The sequence below is a fragment of the Triturus cristatus genome, chromosome 11 (assembly GCF_964204655.1).
Source record: "Triturus cristatus chromosome 11, aTriCri1.1, whole genome shotgun sequence".
NCBI lineage: Eukaryota > Metazoa > Chordata > Amphibia > Caudata > Salamandridae > Triturus > Triturus cristatus.
The window spans coordinates 108,850,078-108,867,839 of record NC_140594.1 but is presented as its reverse complement, the minus strand read 5'-3'; the positions used below and the strand labels follow the sequence as shown (position 1 = coordinate 108,867,839).

Below are 17,762 nucleotides of genomic sequence, written 5' to 3'. Positions count from 1 at the left end.
GAGGGCGGCGGATCGTAGGTTTCTCTTGGGTACGTGAAAGGAGATTCTTTGGTTGAGGTATAGGGGTCCGGTGTTGTGGAAGCATTTGTAGGCGTGGATGAGTATCTTGAAGGTTACTCTCTTCTCGAAGGGGAGCCAGTGGAGGTCTCGCAGGTGTTGAGAGATGTGTTCTTGTCGAGGGATGTCGAGGACGTGTCTGGCTGCGGTGTTCTGTATGGTCTGGAGTTTGTGGAGCAGAAACTTGTTGATTCCGGCATAGAGGGTGTTTCCGTAGTCCAGTCTGCCGGTTATGAGTGCGTGGGTGACAGTCTTTCTTGATTCGGGGGTGGGGTGGAGGGGATCCATTTGAAGGCCTTGCGAAGGATACAAATGGTGTTGAACCAGGTGGAGGCTACGACGTTGACCTGTCGGGTCATGGACAGGGAGGAGTCGAGTACAATGCTGAGGTTCTGGGCATGCTCCGTGGGGGTGGGCAGGCTGCCAAGAGCAGTGGGCCACCAGGTGCTGTCCCATGTGGTGGGAGAGGGTCTGAGGACGAGGACCCCTGCCTTCAGGCAGCTGCTGCTCATCCAGGATGCAACGTCCTTCATTCCTTCCTGGAAGCTGAGTCTGGTGGTGATGGGATCCTTGGTGAGGGAGAGGATGAGCTGGGTGTCGTCGGCATAGGAAACTATGCTGAGACCGTGCTGTCTGACGATGGTGGTGAGTGGGGCCATGTGGATGTTGAAGAGTGTGATGAGAGCGATGATCCTTGGGGTACTCCACAGTTGATCTCTGTGGGTTCGGACAGGAAGGGCGGTAGTCTGATTCTTTGGGTTCTACCGGTGAGTAAGGAGCGGAGCCATTTGAGGGTAGTTTCCTGTATGCCAGCGTCGTGGCGTCTGGCGGTGACTGTGCGGTGGGAGACGGTGTTGAAGGCTGCGGAGACGTCGAGTAGAATCAGGGCTGCGGAGTGTCCTTAGGTGAAGAGGGTGCGGATGTAGTCTGTGGCAGCAAGCAGGGCCATCTCGGTGCTGTGGTTGCTGCAGAATCCGGATTGGGAGGGATCAAGGATGGAGTTCTCTTCGATGAATTTCGTTAGTTGGGCGTTAACGGTCTTCTCTGTGACTTTGGCCGCGAAGGGGAGGAACGAGATGGATCGATATATCTTGAGGTCCGAAGGATCTTTTTTTAATATTAATCATTACCGTGGTCCCAAAGGTAATAAGTAAGGTCATGAGCAGTGCATGATGGGGGAGCAAGTTCTATCTAATTGACTAAACTACAATTGGTTTATTTCTGTGTTTATTAATTTTTTTAACATGAACTCTTGTCTCATTCCAACATCTAACTTTAATGTCCTTTTAACCTTTCATTTTTCTGTGACTATATAAAAATATCAATACCAAATCAACAAACAAAAGTCTGTCATAGCCCCACCTGCTTGACCACTTCTGCTGGCAGCTTACTCTTCCACTGCTTCAGCTGACGGGAGGCGAAGGAGTGAAGGGTGTAGGACATGGTGCCATACTCTATCCATAGTGACAAGCTGGAACTGTCCAGCTCCAGTGCTCGCTTGAAAGAGTTCAGGACAGGTGAGGACTGTTTCCAAATAAGGCCATCGCTCCTCAGCTCATTTGAGTTCAATTTGTCCTGGATCCTGCTGGCTCTTGCTAATGCCATGCCAGCCCAAGAATCAAACCTGGATGGGAAGAGAGCAGATAACGGGATCAAGAGTGCTACTTTGTGAGAAAAGAAATAGAAAAGAAATAAGACCCTAAGGATGAGACAGCAAGAAGAGAGGGCAGAAGAGAAGATAAAGACCACTGAGATGCCTATTATTTATCACATGGAATTCATCAACATAATCACAACCATCTATCCTGAATTACTTTTTTGCCATTCATTCATGGGGCCAATTCACCAAAAACAATTAAAAACTATGTTAGTAAATTTACACCTCCACCTGGATGTACTTTTACACTTTTTCTTACTTTATAAAGCTTTCTATTAGTATGACTGGAAATCTTGCCAGTCACGGGTTCCCTGCTATAGAGATAGAAAAGAAAAGTGACTTTTTTAGCCCGGGGAAAAAATAGATGCTACAAGTGACAGTGCAGTGCAGGTGAAAACAGGTGAATGGACAAAACAGTCACATAACAAATAAATGCCTTAACCATCAGGACATCAAATGCAAAAGGCAATCCACATAAGGATTATGTTACTTACCCTGTAAGCATCTGTTCGCGATGTGTAGTGCTGTAGATTCACATGCTCTGCATACTCCTGCCATCTAGTGCTGGGTTCAGGATTGTGAAGTTATTTTTTTCAAAAAAGCTTTTCGAGTCACAAGGTTGAGTGCCTCCTCCTATCGGTGATATTGCGCATGGGCATCACCGCCATTGGTAGATTGTTTTCCAGCAGGTGGGAGAGTGTGAGGTATGTGTAAGAAAAGTGATGTCCATGGTAAATATAAATATATAATGTAACTCCAATGGCCACTTGCGTCTTCGCATGTGAATCTACAGCACTACATTCCACGAGCAGAGGTTTATAGGGTAAGTAACATAATCCGTTCAATGGCATGAGTGAATGTAGATACACATGCTCTGCACGGACTGTAAAGCAGTCCCTCCTTAGAAGCTGTGGCTAGCCTGTGGGAGTTGCAGTTGTCTGCAAAAGGATATGTAGCCCTTCCTGACCTAGACTGGCTTGTTAGTGTGTTAAAACATCCACAAAGTAATGCTTGGTGAAGGTGTGTGGTGTAGACCATGTAACTGCCTTACACATGTCAGCTATGGGAATGATTCAGAGAAAGGTTAAAGTGGCTCTCTTTCTGAGTGGAGTGTGCTCTGGGAGAAACAGTTAAAGGTATTTTGGCCATAATGTAGCAAGTTTGAATACATTTGACTATCTATTTGGCTATGCCTCATTTGGATATTGTGTTGCCTTTATGAGGAGTAGAAAAAGCTACAAAGAGTTGTTTAGTTTTCCTGAAAGTTTTAGTTCTATCTATGTAGAACGTGAGTGCTCTTTTGAAATCTAGGGTATGAAGACCTCTTTCCTCAAAAGAATGTGGTTGAGGGGAAAAACCAGGAGCTCAATTGACTGATTAAAGTGAAATTGTAAGACTCCCCTAGGTAGGAATTAAGGATTCGTATGAAGAACCACTTTGTCTCTTATGTATTTGGAAGAAATGTTTTTCTAAGGTTAAAGCATAGAGCTCACCAACATGCCAGAGTGAGATAATGGCAACTAAGAAGGCCACTTTCCACGAAATTAATTGAAGGGGGCATGAGTGAAGAGCCTCAATAGAGGGGCCCATGAGTCTAGTTAGAACAATGTTAGGGTTACAGGAGGGTGCTGGAGGAACCTGAGGTGGAATAAGTCGTTTGAGTCCTTTGACTTTGAGAAAGGAAGCCATTGCAGCGAGGTGTAACCATATGGAAGTGTAAGCTAAATTTGCATTCTGCAAATAAAGCAGGTAGCAGAGAATGTCTTGCACTGTGGCTTTGATAGGATCAACTTATTTGGATTGGCAGCTGCAAACGAAACATTTCCATTTTGCTGCATAACAGGCTCTAGTTGTGGGTCTGTGTGTTTCCTTGAGAATGGCCATACATTCTGTTAGTAACTCAAGGTAGCCAAACTCTATGACCTCAGGAGATAGATTGATAGGTTGAGCGTTTTGTTGGCGTCTGGATATCTGATTTGTCCTTGATTCTGAGTGAGTAGGACTGGCCTGTTGGGCGCTTCTCTTGTGGAACTACTGAGAGATCTAGTTGGGTTGTGAAACAGGGCTGACACACCCAAGTGGGAGCTACAAGGATCTTGGTGAGAGATGTTTACCTGACCCTCCGAACAAGAAATAAAATGAGAGGGAGAGGTAAAAAGGCGTTGGCAAATATCCCAGACCAACTTATCCATAGTGCGTTTCCCTTGTATAGTGAATGTGGGTACCTGTAGGTGAAGTTAGGGCAGTTTGTGTTTTCTGCAGAGCTGAAAAGGTCAATCTGAGGAAACCCCCAAATTTGAAAGTAGGGAAGAAGGACATGTGGGTGAAGTTCCCATTCGTGGACTTGTTGCTGCGTCATGCTGAGCAGGTCTGCAAAATCACTCTCTGTTCCGGGAAGATATTCCGCCAACAGGTGAATGTTGTGGTGAAAAGCCCACTTCCATATGGTCTGAGACAGGTGTGATGGTTGTGAAGACCATGCCCCCCTCTTATGTTTTTGTAGATAATACATGACTGTCATATTGTCCGTCCGGACTAGGACAACCTTGTGAGAGAGGTGAGAAAGGAAAGCTTTCACAGCTAGGTAAACGGCCTGAATCTCCAAGTAATTGATGTGTAGAGATTGATGTCTGGCATCCCAAAAACCTTGTGCTGTCAACTCTTGTAGGTGATTTGTCCTTAGTAAGTAAGTAAGTAAGTAAGTAAATCTTTATTCGGTTATAAGAAGCAATAATAACCATAAAAGAGCATACAAAACATATCACATACAATATACAAATTATGAAAACTCCTTATATTTATAAAAATTTCTTTAACCGAGATTCGCTCTATGTTTAAAAATGCACTTTAAAAAAGTACTGACATATTTCGTGATCAATGTAGTGTTCAGGTATTGCAAATACAACATAGCAGGACGACACCTTCTAAAGCCCAGAGTTCTCAACAATGGAATTAGCCAAAGGTTGCGATGGGAAGAATAGTATTTACAAAACAATACAGTGTGCATAGTTGATTGTTCCGACGTCTCATCGCAGGGGCATACCATTAGGGGCTCGTTCCAGTTGGGTTTTTTGGGAAAGGATACAAGCTTATGGAAGACATTCAATCTGAAACGTGTCAACAAAAAACGTTCAAATTGTGATTCAACATAGGCCAGGTATGGTTCTGTTTCTAGTGTGGTCATAACTAGTACAGAATGTTGAACAGAAATTTTAGTTATTTCTTTACTCAGCCGGGATTCTTTTATAGCTAAGGGCCTTTATTTTTAAGTCTTTCTTCGAGATCTCTACAATTGTTTTGGGATTAACAAAATATTTGCCAAACCCCAAGTCTGTAAGAACATTTTTTACATAAAGCAGCCACTCAATTCTCCCCGCGTGTTCTAGGGACATGCAGTCAGCCAATATCTCTTTTGTGAATTAATTTTTTTCTGACGTCCAGATGCGGCGCCACAAGAGAGGTTGGATTTTGGCCAAATCTTCGATGTGAGGCATACCAAGTTCTGCATGACATGTGAAGATAGAAGTTCGCTTTGGTACCATCAAGAGAAATCTCATGAAGGTATTCTCTGCTACCTGCAGAGCATTGGTGTTTTTATGTCCCCAGAGACCCGCCCCATAGAGCGCAATAGAGTGGCACTTTGCTTTAGAGATGCGGAGAAGCTCTACTGGTGGCCGCTTTCCCAGCTTCTGGGAAAATTTTATAAGAGCTATTATTGCTCGCAAAAGTTGATGTTTGCGGGCTTCAATAGCCGCCTTCCAGTTAAGTTTGTCATCTATCATTACCCCAAGGTATACATATTGTGTAGTCAAGTCAACTCTCTCTTTATCAAGGGAGATGGTGATTCTTCCCCGTTTCATTCCCTTTCCCGCCACCATCACATATATTTTTTAAATATTTATTTTGAGGTCCAGAGTACCCATAAACTTTGAGTATCTATCTAGGGCTTTCTGTAACTCTCGCGGAGTGCGTGCCAATATTACGGCATCATCCGTAGGCACGAGGCGATTTTTTACTCGTGGGAGGTCTTGACCCCCTCTCAACATCTCTACTTCTAGACTGTTAGTATAGAGAGAGAATAAGAAGGGGGCCAGCACACATCCCTGCCTCACGCCCCGCTCTACCTTAAAGGAGTCCGATAATTCGCCCTGTGTTCCAAAACGGACCCTTGATGAGGCGTTGGAATATAGTGCACGGAGAAGATGTACAAGGTCTAGATCTATACCCATATCAATAAGCACTGTCCAAAGTTTCGAATGGGAAACACAATCGAATGCTGCGGAAAGATCGACATAGACCATGTATAACCTTCCTTGCTTAACAGATATGTATTTTCCCATTAAAAGGGCTAAATTCAGTGCCTGTTCAGTTGTACCAAAGCCCTCTCGAAAGCCAAATTGGATGTCAGATAATATATTATGATCATCTACCCATTCCTGGAGACGCTGAAGGACAACTCTACCCAAGACTTTGCCAAGCGAATCCAGTAATGAGATTGGCCTATAACAGGTCACATCTTCTCTGTCTCCCTTCTTAAAAATGGGAACCATAATCGATTTTGTCCAGGTTTTAGTTAGCCCACACTTCATTGCTGCATCGAACATTCGTTTTAGGATTGGGGCCCACAAATCTAATCTAAACTTAAAAAAATCAACCGGTACACCGTCTGGGCCAGGTGCCTTTCCACATTTACTCTTTTTAACAGCGTTTATAATTTCATTCAATCCAAAATTTAAGGGGATTGGGAATGGACTTTCTTGTGTGTTCTGACCACTCTCTTCTACCGATTCTACCGTCGAAGTTTTGCCAAAAACTTTAGAAAAATGATTTACCCATGTTGGGCCCTCAATCGCTGCTTCTACTGTAGGCAGGAGGCCATTGTCATTCAGAAAGGGGGTCTTCACAACCTTCCAGAATTGCTCGCTATTTCTGTTCTGGGAACTCTCGTGAAGTTGGTCCCAGAGCGCTTTTTTCAGTTCTTGTTTTCTAGTTTTGCAAGCTAGTCGATAAGACCTTCTTAATCTACGGATCTCCTCTTGATCTCTTTCGGGTTTGGTCAATGCTTTCTTTAAAGATTTATGGGCCAAGGTACAGTTGTGGCAAAACCACCCTTTTGTCCCGCCTTTGTTCCTTTTCTTGTTACAAGTTAGAAGGTCCTTTATCTTTTCCATAATTAGGGAGAAGTTATATAGAAGTTCTTCTTCGCCAATATCAATATCCAGGCAGTTCACAATCGCGGGATATACCGCCTGAACCGCCTTGTTTGTTATGACTACTGGATCTATTTTTCCCCATCCTAGGGCATAACCATTAGTTTTTGTAAGATAGATATTGTCCTGAGCAAGTGCACTCATCAACAATTGAGATGTAAGTTGCCCCTGATCAATATCCAGGTCGAAAGTCAATGCAACATGATCACTTAAAGTGTTAACTTTCAATCTAAAGTTCCGGGCCTTACTTTCAAGTGTGGATGAGACAATATATAGTCGATGGTCGACTCCCATCCCCTGCCTAAGTATGTGGGGTGCAGCCGCCCAGATTAGATATTAATTTCGTTTAAGATCATTAAGCCTAACTCCGATAGTGTTTCATTTAATAAATCTCCTACCTTAGTGTGGCGGAAGTGGGTCATCTGGTTATCTATTTCCTCTGCCAGACCACAGATATTGGAGTTTTCTTCTTCGCAGGGGTGGTGGTTAAAATCCCCACCCAGACAATACTTGGGACATCTGATCCAAAAGTTTTTTTTACCAGGATTGAAAGTTTCTTACGGATAGACCCAAGTAAGTTTATTCTCTCACTTTCTGGAAAATTATCATACATGTTTACCAAAATTATTGTTCCATTCTTCGGAAGTGAGAGCTTCAATATCTGGTAATTTGAATATAGACAAAGAGGTGTTACTTTTAGGCCCGATATGGTGTTTTTTATATACACCGTCAGACCCCCCTTAGCCCTACCATAAGGGCCAGCAACTGCCGGTGAAAAATAGGTTTTATAGCCATTCAGGTGGAGTTCGTTAGTGGACCATGTTTCCTGTAAGCAAATTATATGATAGTCCTGCATGAAACCAGAAGCGCTCCCATTTATTAGTTTTTTACGTAGGCCTGCGATGTTCCAGGACATAATTTGGACTGTAACATCGTTTTTTCTAGGGGCAATACATATGTTTGGTCTGGCTACCTCTGTCTCTAGTGGATGCTCTAAGGCTCTTTGCCCTTCATCTCCCCTCATCTTAAATTGATGGATACAAGTGTTCCCCGGGATAATAATATCGGGTCCTCTCAATGGGGTTAGAATAAGTACTAGGGAGGAATTACTATCAACCTTAACTTGTCTTTCTACACTATCACTGGGTACTAAGAAGGAGTTACTATCAGCCATAACTTGCCTTTCTACACTATCGCTGGGTACTGGAGAGGAGTTACTAACAGCCTCAACTTGCCTTTCTACACTATCACATAGAAAAACAGTATCAATGGGGGTGGTTTTATTTGCCATGGTGGATTTTTGAGCTCGAGCCTGCCCTACGCTGAGTCAATCTACATTTTCCAGGTCGCACAGAGCTGAGAAACGGTTATGTGTGGGTATAATAAACCTCTGATATGACTGGGGACAATTGTTATGAGGTGGAGAATTTAGGGGCTGGAATGGATGTTGGTTATGGATCAAACGCCTCCCCATAAAGTGGGGGTTAAGCAAATGGTTAGAAGCATATTGATGGGGAATTTGATGGTCTACTTCCCTCCTGTCTTGGGGACGATATTTTACAGGGTGAAGTTTAAAATGAGAGGTCAATTCACGGGGATAAAAATAATTGACATAATGTGTGGAAATGGAATTCCTCCCTCTTGCTTCATACCAGTCTCCAATACATCTGACAGCTCTATGGTCCCTAAAGTTTATAATTACCACATCCCCCTTCTTTTCTTTTGGTCTAGTACCCACCCAGCTCGTGCGTCTCACCATTAAGATTTCCCCATTTATATGTGCTGGTAGGGGACGGTTTTGATTTAGCCAATAAATGGTTTTATTTTTTAAGGCATAGTAGTCCTCTCCAGTGCCCTCCGGGAGTTCAGGTACTCCTGTCATGATAATCGTGTAGGGGGCTGATTCTGGGGGTAGGTCCACCCTTCTGGTTAGTGGAGTGTTCTGGGGCTGGAATATCCATTCACTATTCCCATTTTCCTTTGTATCTTTTCTCATCTGGGTGTTTAAACCCCCAGGATTGTTTTTATTTTTAGGATCTTGGGAATTTCCTCCAATTCCAGATTTAGGGCTGCTGACCACCCCTATCTCCCTATCTGTTTCTTTGTCGTTTAGATGAGAATTATTTCCACCTATGCCTGTTCTTGTTTTTAATGATTTTCCCGCTGATTTTTCCCTTTGTGCGGTATACTTGTTGCTTTGGATACCACTAGTTGATGGTTGTCCTGGCAAGATGACAAGGGAGGTGTCTTGGTCGACAATAGAGCCTTTTGTCTGTAATTTTAGAAGTTCAGATAAAGTCGAATTATTCCCTTGAATTTGTTTGCCCAGGTCGTCCAGGTATTGACTTATTAGTCTTGTCCTCTCAAAGAGAGGGAGTAACAGAGACTTAACCATTGTCTCTATCTTCATAAGTAAGTCACCCACGGACGCCTGGTCAATAGGTATCTCTATGATGTTTGAGGTAGAGGGAGAATTATTTCTCGCCAGAAAGCCAGTAAAAGTTGAAGTTGGTGCTAAAAGTCTGGTCTTCTTCTTTTTTACTACAGGCGCTCTGGTAGAAGGAGGTCTTCTCCTTTTTGGGCCACGTCTGTTCTCTGGGGGCCCTGTGGACCGTGTGGGTGAAATAACCAGGTTCGGTGAATCTGATATCCCTGATGTAGTTAGGGTGATTAGGTGGTCTGATGGGATAGGCGAGCCTGGGGGGTTTATCTGAGGGATTATTTCCTCCATTTCAGGGGTGTGACATCGTCCCTCAATTGTCCCCCCCGGGGAAAATGCTTTCCCAATAGTACCCAAGGAAGAGCGTTTACCAGTTAACAAATCCAAGGATAAACGCTTTTCTGTGTCCGCGATTTCCTTCTCCAGGACAGTAGTTACACGTTTAAAAAACTGATCTATTGTCCCGGAGACGGGACCATTGGAAGTATTCACAGTTAGGGTGCGTGATTTCCCCTCTTTGGTGGACATGTTAAATTCGATACTAGGCAGTATAGCAAAAATAGCCTGCTTAGACAAGTCCGAATTAACAAAAGTACACAGTCCAGGATTTATATTTAATGAAGGCAAAGAGACGATGTAACTCTTACCACGCCGCAAGAGTTAGTAGAATGGCCCGTCCCGTCCTCGAGCGCCCTCGGATGGCCTCAGACGGCCCGCCCTTTGCCCGGGCTTAGCCCCGGGCGCTCCCGCGCAGCGGGGGCAGTGACCAGCAATAAACTGTAGCGTGGGCGGGGCAGACAGGGAGAGCGACCCAGGTGCTACGGGTCTGGACCTCGCGCAGGGACTCCTGGTACACCGAGTCCCTGCGGGTCAGCTCGCAGCCCTGTGGTCCCGTTCACAGACACACCGTCACGGCAGCAGCGCCAATGCAGGTCCTAGGAAGGCAGGCAGGCCCAGCAGCAGTCGTGGAGGCAGAGGCAGCGAAGCGGGACCCGCGAAGCGGGTCCGGCAAGGAGTAGCAGTTCTAAGGTATGGCCAGGACAAAGTCTCCGCTCGTTATAGGCCTGGGCAAGATGATGATCCCAACGGTTTTCACCAGGATTTCGGCACTTATTAGCTGTGGCGTGGGCGGGGCAGACAGGGAGAGCGACCCAGGTGCTACGGGTCTGGACCTCGCGCAGGGACTCCTGGTACACCGAGTCCCTGTGGGTCAGCTCGCAGCCCTGTGGTCCCGTTCACAGGCACACCGTCACGGCAGCAGCGCCAATGCAGGTCCTAGGAAGGCAGGCAGGCTCAGCAGCAGTCGTGGAGGCAGAGGCAGCGAAGCAGGACCCGCGAAGCGGGTCCGGCAAGGAGTAGCAGTTCCAAGGTATGGCCAGGACAAAGTCTCCGCTCGTTATAGGCCTGGGCAAGATGATGATCCCAACGGTTTTCACCAGGATTTCGGCACTTATTAGCTGTGGCGTGGGCGGGGCAGACAGGGAGAGCGACCCAGGTGCTACGGGTCTGGACCTCGCGCAGGGACTCCTGGTACACCGACTCCCTGCGGGTCAGCTCGCAGCCCTGTGGTCCCGTTCACAGGCACACCGTCACGGCAGCAGCGCCAATGCAGGTCCTAGGAAGGCAGGCAGGCCCAGCAGCAGTCGTGGAGGCAGAGGCAGCGAAGCGGGACCCGCGAAGCGGGTCCGGCAAGGAGTAGCAGTTCCAAGGTATGGCCAGGACAAAGTCTCCGCTCGTTATAGGCAGGGCAAGATGATGATCCTTAGTGAAAGTGATGTGAGAAACGTGGCCATAAAAGGCCACCCCTTTAACAAGCGGTCTATCAAGACTAGATCTTTCAGGTGACCCAGTGAGTGAGACCACTGGCGAGCTACACATTGCTGCAGAGGACGCATGTGTATCCTGCCTGGGGAAATATGGCAATGCAAAAAACCATAATTCCTAGCAGACCCATGACAGTTCTTACTCCGAGTGTCTGATTTGGCTGGAACTGGGGTAGAGTTGCCTGAAAGTTCGGAATGTGAGCTAGATTGGGGTAGGCTAATCCAAACTGTGTGTTCGGGATTGCTCCCAAGTAAGGTTGAACTTGTAGAAATTAAAGGTGAGACATGGGGACATTGAATCTGTGAAGTAGATCCACTGAACAGAGCGTGTTGTTGGCACAGCTGGTGAGTGATGGCTTTGATGAACCAAAGGTCCAAGTAGGATAATACGTGGACATTTGTCTTCGCAGATGTGCTTCAACCACTGTCAGACTCTTTGGGAAAACCCAAAGTGTGGCAGTCACCCTGAATAAAAAGCACTTTGAATTGATAGTCTTTTCCTCCTATGACAAATCGTAGGTATTTGTGGTGAGCAGGGATTATTGGTATGTGGAACCAGGCCTCTTATTTTTAGGTCTAGTATCGCCATAAAGTCACCCTGTTGCAGAAGCGAAACGGTTTGCTGTAGAGTGACCATATGGAAGTGTTCCGATAGGAGGTAGTTGTTAAGAGGACTGTGATCTAAGATTGGTCTTAGAGACTCATCCCTTTTGGGGATCAGAAAGTATAGGAAGTATACTCCTGAACCTTGTTGTTGAGAAGGAACGGGTTCTATGGCCCCTTTGAGAAGAAGGGCTTGGACCCCTTGTTTGAGAAGTGTTAGATGTTCGTGTGATAACCTGTAGGTGTGAGGAAGAATGCTAGTCAGTGTGATAATGCGCTCCAAACAATAGCCATGTTGAATAATGGTCTGTACCCATTTGTCTGTGGAGATCGAATGTCAGACTGGTTGGAAATACTGTAGTCTGCCCCCGACAGGTGTGAGGATTAGGTAGGCACTCCTTGGCAGCGGGTGTTGTTCCACGTGCAGAGGCATCCCTGCCCCTTTCCTTGTTATTATGTTTTCTGAAGGACATTTTTAAAAGAAACCTTGGTGTCGGGGGGGACTGGGCTTGTTTTTGTTGGGAAGTGGAGGAATCTGTGGAGATGGATTTATATACCCGTCTGTAACCTGAGCAACAAACGGAGACCCGAGGAGTGGACGTTTGTAATGCTCACATCTTAGCTGCATCAGTCTCATTTTTCATTTTATCAAGGGTAGAATCTACTTGCAACCCAAAATGGTGCTACTTATCGAAAGGCATATTTAAGGCTGCCTGCTGGACCTCTGGTTTGAACCCAGAACCCCTAAGCGATAGGTGCCTTCTGAGAAGGACGCTAGTATTATCAATCAATCAATCATAGGCATTTATAGAGCGCTCTACTCACCCGGAGGGTCTCAAGGCGCTGGGGGGGGGGGGGGGGGGGGGTGCTGCTACTGCCCGAACAGCCAGGTCTTGAGCTTCTTCCTGAAGGCGAGGTGGTCCTGGGTCAGGCGCAGGTCGGTCGGGAGGGAGTTCCAGGTCTTGGCGGCCTGGTAGGAGAAGGATCTTCCTCCTGTTGTCGTTCTTCGGATGCGGGGGACGGCGGCGAGGGCGTGGCTGGCTGATCGGAGGTGTCGTTTGGGAGCGTAGAAGTTGATGCGGTTGTTGAGGTAGCTCGGGCCTTGGTCGTGAAGAGCTTTGTGTGCGTGGGTGAGGAGACGGATGGTGATTCTCTTGTTGACCGGGAGCCAGTGCAGGTCTCTTAGGTGTCCGGAGATGTGGCTGTGTCGTGGGATGTCGAGGATGAGTCTGGCTGAGGCGTTCTGGATCCGTTGGAGTCTCTTCTGGAGCTTGGCGGTGGTTCCGGTGTAGAGGGCGTTGCCGTAGTCCAGTCGGCTGGTGACGAGTGCCTGGGTGACATTCTTCCTGGTCTCGGTGGGGATCCACCGGAAGATCTTCCGTAGCATGCGCAGGGTGTTGAAGCATGACGAGGAGACGGCGTTGACTTGCTTGGTCATGGAGAGGGAGGAGTCCAGGATGAAGCCCAGGTTGCGTGCGTGGTCTGTCGGTTTGGGTGCGGTGCCCAGGGCGGGGGGCCACCAGGAGTCGTCCCAGGCGGAGGGCGAGGATCCCAGGATGAGGACTTCCGTCTTGTCCGAGTTCAGCTTCAGGCGGCTGGTCGACATCCACTCGGCTACCTCTTTCATTCCTTCGTGAAGGTTGGCTCTGGCGGCGGCGGGGTCGTTGGTCAGGGAGAGGATCAGCTGGGTATCGTCGGCGTAGGAGATGATGTTGAGGTTGTGTTGGCGTGCGATGGCCGCGAGGGGGCTCATGTAGATGTTGAAGAGGGTTGGGCTCAGCGAGGATCCTTGAGGGACGCCGCAGATGACTTTGGTGGCCTCTGACTTGTACGGTGGTAGACGGACTCTCTGTGTTCTTCCGTCGAGGAAGGAGATGATCCATTCCAGTGCCTTCTCCTGGATTCCGACGTTGCTGAGGCGCTGCACTAGGGTGCGGTGGCAGACGGTGTCGAAGGCCGCGGAGAGGTCTAGGAGGATGAGGGCCGCTGTTTCTCCGTTGTCCATCAGGGTTCGGATGTCATCGGTGGCAGCGATGAGGGCGGTCTCGGTGCTGTGGTTGGCTCGGAAGCCAGACTGTGAGGGGTCGAGGGATCCGTTCGTCTCGAGGAAGGCGGCCAGTTGCTTGTTGACGGTCTTCTCGATGACTTTGGCTGGGAACGGGAGCAGCGAGATGGGGCGGTAATTCTTGAGTTCGGTGGGGTCCGCTGTTGGTTTCTTGAGTAGAGCGCTGAGTTCGGCATGCTTCCAGCTCTCAGGGAAGGTGGCGGTGGTGAAGGAGGTGTTGATGATGTCCCGCAGGTGGGGTGCGATGACGGCGTCGGCTTTGTTGAAGACGTGGTGAGGGCAGGGGTCGGTCGGAGATCCGGAGTGGATGGAGTTCATCATGCGGACGGTTTCTTCGGTGCAGATCGGGGTCCAGGCGCGGCGGGTGGAGGTGGGGGGCGGTGGTTCGGTCGGGTTGGACGTGGCGTTCGTCGGTAGGGTGTTGAAGCTGTTGTGTATGTCCGCGATCTTGTTGTGGAAGTAGGAGGCGAGGGAGTTGCAGAGTTCTTGCGATGGGGTGGTGTCGTTGTTTCCGGCGTTGGGGTTGGAGAGCTCTTTCACGATGTTGAAGAGTTCCTTGCTGTTGTGTGCGTTGTTATCCAACCGGTCCTTGAATGCAGTTTTCTTGGTGTCGCGGATCAGTTGGTGATGCTTCCGGGTGGCAAGCTTGAGGGTGGTCATGTTGTCCGGGGTTGGCTCCCTTCTCCAGGCTTTCTCGAGGGCTCGGCAGTTCTTCTTGGAGCTCTTGAGTTCGTCGGTGAACCATGGGGCCTTCTTGCTGCCGGGTCTGCTGGGCGGGGTCCTCAGTGGGGCGAGTTCGTCCGCGCAGTTGCTGATCCACTTCGTGAGGTTGTCGGCGGCCTGGCTGGGGTTCGCTGAGCTGGCGGGAGGGTGCTGGCTCAGGGAAGCGGCGAGCTGGTCGGCTGTGATCTTGCTCCAGCTTCTGCGGGCGACCGGTTGCTGGTGGTGGTGGGTCGTCGTTCTTTTGAAGGTGAAGTGGACGCAGCTGTGGTCCGTCCAGTGGAGTCCTGTGGCGTGGCTGAAGGCGATGTCTTTGCTGGAGGAGAAGACGGCGTCGAGTGTGTGTCCGGCGAGGTGGGTGGGGGCGGTCACCAGTTGCTTGAGTCCGAGGTTGGCGAGGTTGTCGAGCAGGGTGGTGGTGTTGTGGTCGTTGTTGTTCTCCAGGTGGAAGTTGAGGTCCCCCAGGAGGATGTAGTCAGCGGAGGGGAGGGCATGCGGGCTGACGAAGTCGGCGATGTCTTCGCTGAATTGTGTGCGTGGTCCCGGGGGTCGGTAGATCAGGGTGCCTCTGAGGGTGGTCTTCGGGTCGGTGTGGATCCGGAAGTGTAGGTGTTCGGCGGTAGTCAGGATGTCGTCGGTGTAGGTCGTGATGCGGATGGTGTTCCTGTGGATGATGGCGATGCCTCCTCCTATCTGGTTGGCGGTGCGGTCCCTCCGGGTGATCTTGTAGCCCTCTGGGATGGCGATGGCGATGTCGGGCGCTGAAGAGGCGTTCATCCAGGTCTCCGTGAGGAAGGCAACGTCAGGAGCAGTGGTGTCGATGAGGTTCCAGAGTTCGATGGCGTGTCTGTGGACTGAGCGGGTGTTGAGCAGGATGCACTTGAGGTGGTTGCTGCTGGTGTTCGGCTTGGCGGGTGCTGGTGTGGGGCGGGTCCGGATGCAGGTGAACTTGCAGGTGCGGCAGCTGAAGGGTCCGTGGGTGCGTCTCGGGGTGGCACGGTAGCATCCCGGGACTCGTCCGTCGTTGAGTGCGATGAGGGTGGCGGCGTCGTAGGTCCGGCGGGGGCCAGGGGTCCTGGCACTGGGCGCGGCCCAGGCGCGGACGGGCTTAGACGGGCTTACCTTTGGCGCACCTTCGGCGCTCATTCGGTGCTCCCGCTGCGCGCGTCCGCTGCGCGGTCGCTGAGGGGGCGTCATAAGAAGGGAGCCGGGAGGGCGGGTCAGCTGGGAGGCGGGGAGCGCGTGGTCCTATCAGCAGGCGTGGGGGCGGGGGTCGCGGCAAAAACCGGCGCGAAAATCGGCGTCGGGCGGCCCTGCGGCGGCTGGGGCGCCGGGCTGGATCGGCGATCGAGGCGGGCGGCCCTGCGGCGGCTGGGGCGGCTGGGGCGCCGGGCTAGTATTAATACCTCTGGCTGCTGTATCTCCTGTGTCGAGGGTGCAGCTGACCTGCCCATCTGTAACAAGGAGGTACTGAAAGAGTTCCTCCATCTTGTCCCAGTGGGCTCTATTGTAGAGGGCAAGAAGGGCCTGTGAATTGGTGGTATGACAACGGTTGGCTGCTTGTGTTGCCACCTTCTTACCAGGCACATCTATGCGTTTGCTATCTTTTTCATGGGGGTGGAGGGGGTGCCCAGTAGCCTGTTTGCCCTTTTACATGCAGTGGTTGCAGCAATGGAGTCAGGTGCTACTTGACTCCAGATAAACAAGGGGTTGGAAGGCACAGCTTTACATTTTTTGTCCACCCAAAGGGTGATGACCCGGGCACAGACTAGCTGCTTAAAAATGTATGCTGCATGTCCCATCATGCAAGGAAGAATGGGCATAAATTGGGTGTCCTTGTGTGTAGAAGAGAGGGTGCCAAATAGAAAGTCCTGTTCCATGGGTTCTTTGTACAGCTCAAAGTTATGAGAAGCCGCCATCCTAGCGATTATCTGAGGGAAGGAGGTAGCATCCTCAGGAAGGGAGGGACAAGCTGGATATAGGCCTGAACACAAGGGTCAAGATCACCTAATGGCCCCATATGCCCCCAGTGTCTGAGTGTGGTGACCCCTGAGGTGAAATATCAAGTGGGTTGTGTGTTGGAGACAGTGGTGGTTGAGAGTGGGATGGAGGCAGTGGAGGAGAAGGCGGCGGGGTGGTGGAGGAGGAGGAGACGGTGGAAGAGGAGGATGGTAAGGAGGGCTGGTGGCCTTGTTCTTTGTTTTCTTCTAGGGAGGAAGAGAAATATCTGAAGCCGCCTTAAATGTTAATTTCCTCTTTGGAGGTGGTGAAGCAAGAATCTGACCAGTTTCCACTTGCATTTGAATTTGTTTCTGAAGGATGTCCATCTTTTCCAGAATGGGTTTGACAGGGGACGTGGAAGCCGAAGTGTGATGCTCAGTCAGCGCCTAAAGCAAGAGGGCCGACAGCTGAATCGAAACCGAAGGTAAGGTCGGTAACGAAGTATGTTCTCGGTGCGAAGTGGTCACTACCGAAGGCATGGCCTTGGGAGTAATCTTCGGCACCGGCCCGAGGGCAGGCGTACCGAAAATGTTTTGATCGACTTGAATGGAGGAGCAGAAGCTGAGGTTGCAGTACTCATCGGGTGGCCGGAGGGGAGTTCCTGTATCTCCAGGTCTACCTTCACTTCGGACCTGGAGCTTTCATCGATTGAAAAAGCCTCCTCTGCATCTGCAGTTTGGTTCGCATGGGAGTAATCCTTGTGGAAAAGGTCAGGATTGTCGTCTGGGCCTTTCTGAGACATTTCCAGACAATGAGTCCTTCGATCCCAGTGGTTTTCTAGGACCGTAACAACTTACATGCGTTGCAGCGGAGTTCCTTGTGGTCGGGCAAAATGCACAGGTTCCACTCGAGGTGTTGTTCGGTTCGCGGGTATTTTGTGTTGCAACTTGTGCAAAATCTGAAGGGTGTACGGGAGCTGGTGACACGCAAGAAGGTATGCCTGAGACAGGCGGCACCCCAAAGTGCGATCGGCAAAGCCCGAACCGACGAAATTCGAGAGCAACGCAGAATTGAAGGAGAGAGTTCAAAAACAATACCATCGAGGATAGTAAAGAAAACGAAGAATCACATTTTACGGAGCCGAAACACGGAGCAGAGGCACATACGTCTGAACAAGAGAGCGAAAAGAAAACAATCTAACAATGGAGTTGATGCTCATGCGCAATATCACCTAGAGAATGAATCA

General features: G+C 49.4%; 1 protein-coding gene across 8 annotated transcripts in view; it reads right to left on the bottom strand.

The window, feature by feature from the left end:
- The window catches only part of CABIN1 (calcineurin binding protein 1), a 1,566,474-nt gene that overhangs the window by 972,429 nt on the left and 576,283 nt on the right, over positions 1 to 17,762 (bottom strand). For all 8 annotated transcript variants that reach the window (XM_085634628.1, XM_085634623.1, XM_085634621.1 and 5 more), the window contains one exon: positions 1,420 to 1,681. In XM_085634628.1, the coding sequence (XP_085490754.1) occupies positions 1,420 to 1,681 (262 nt within the window). The remainder of the gene's footprint in view (positions 1 to 1,419; positions 1,682 to 17,762) is intronic.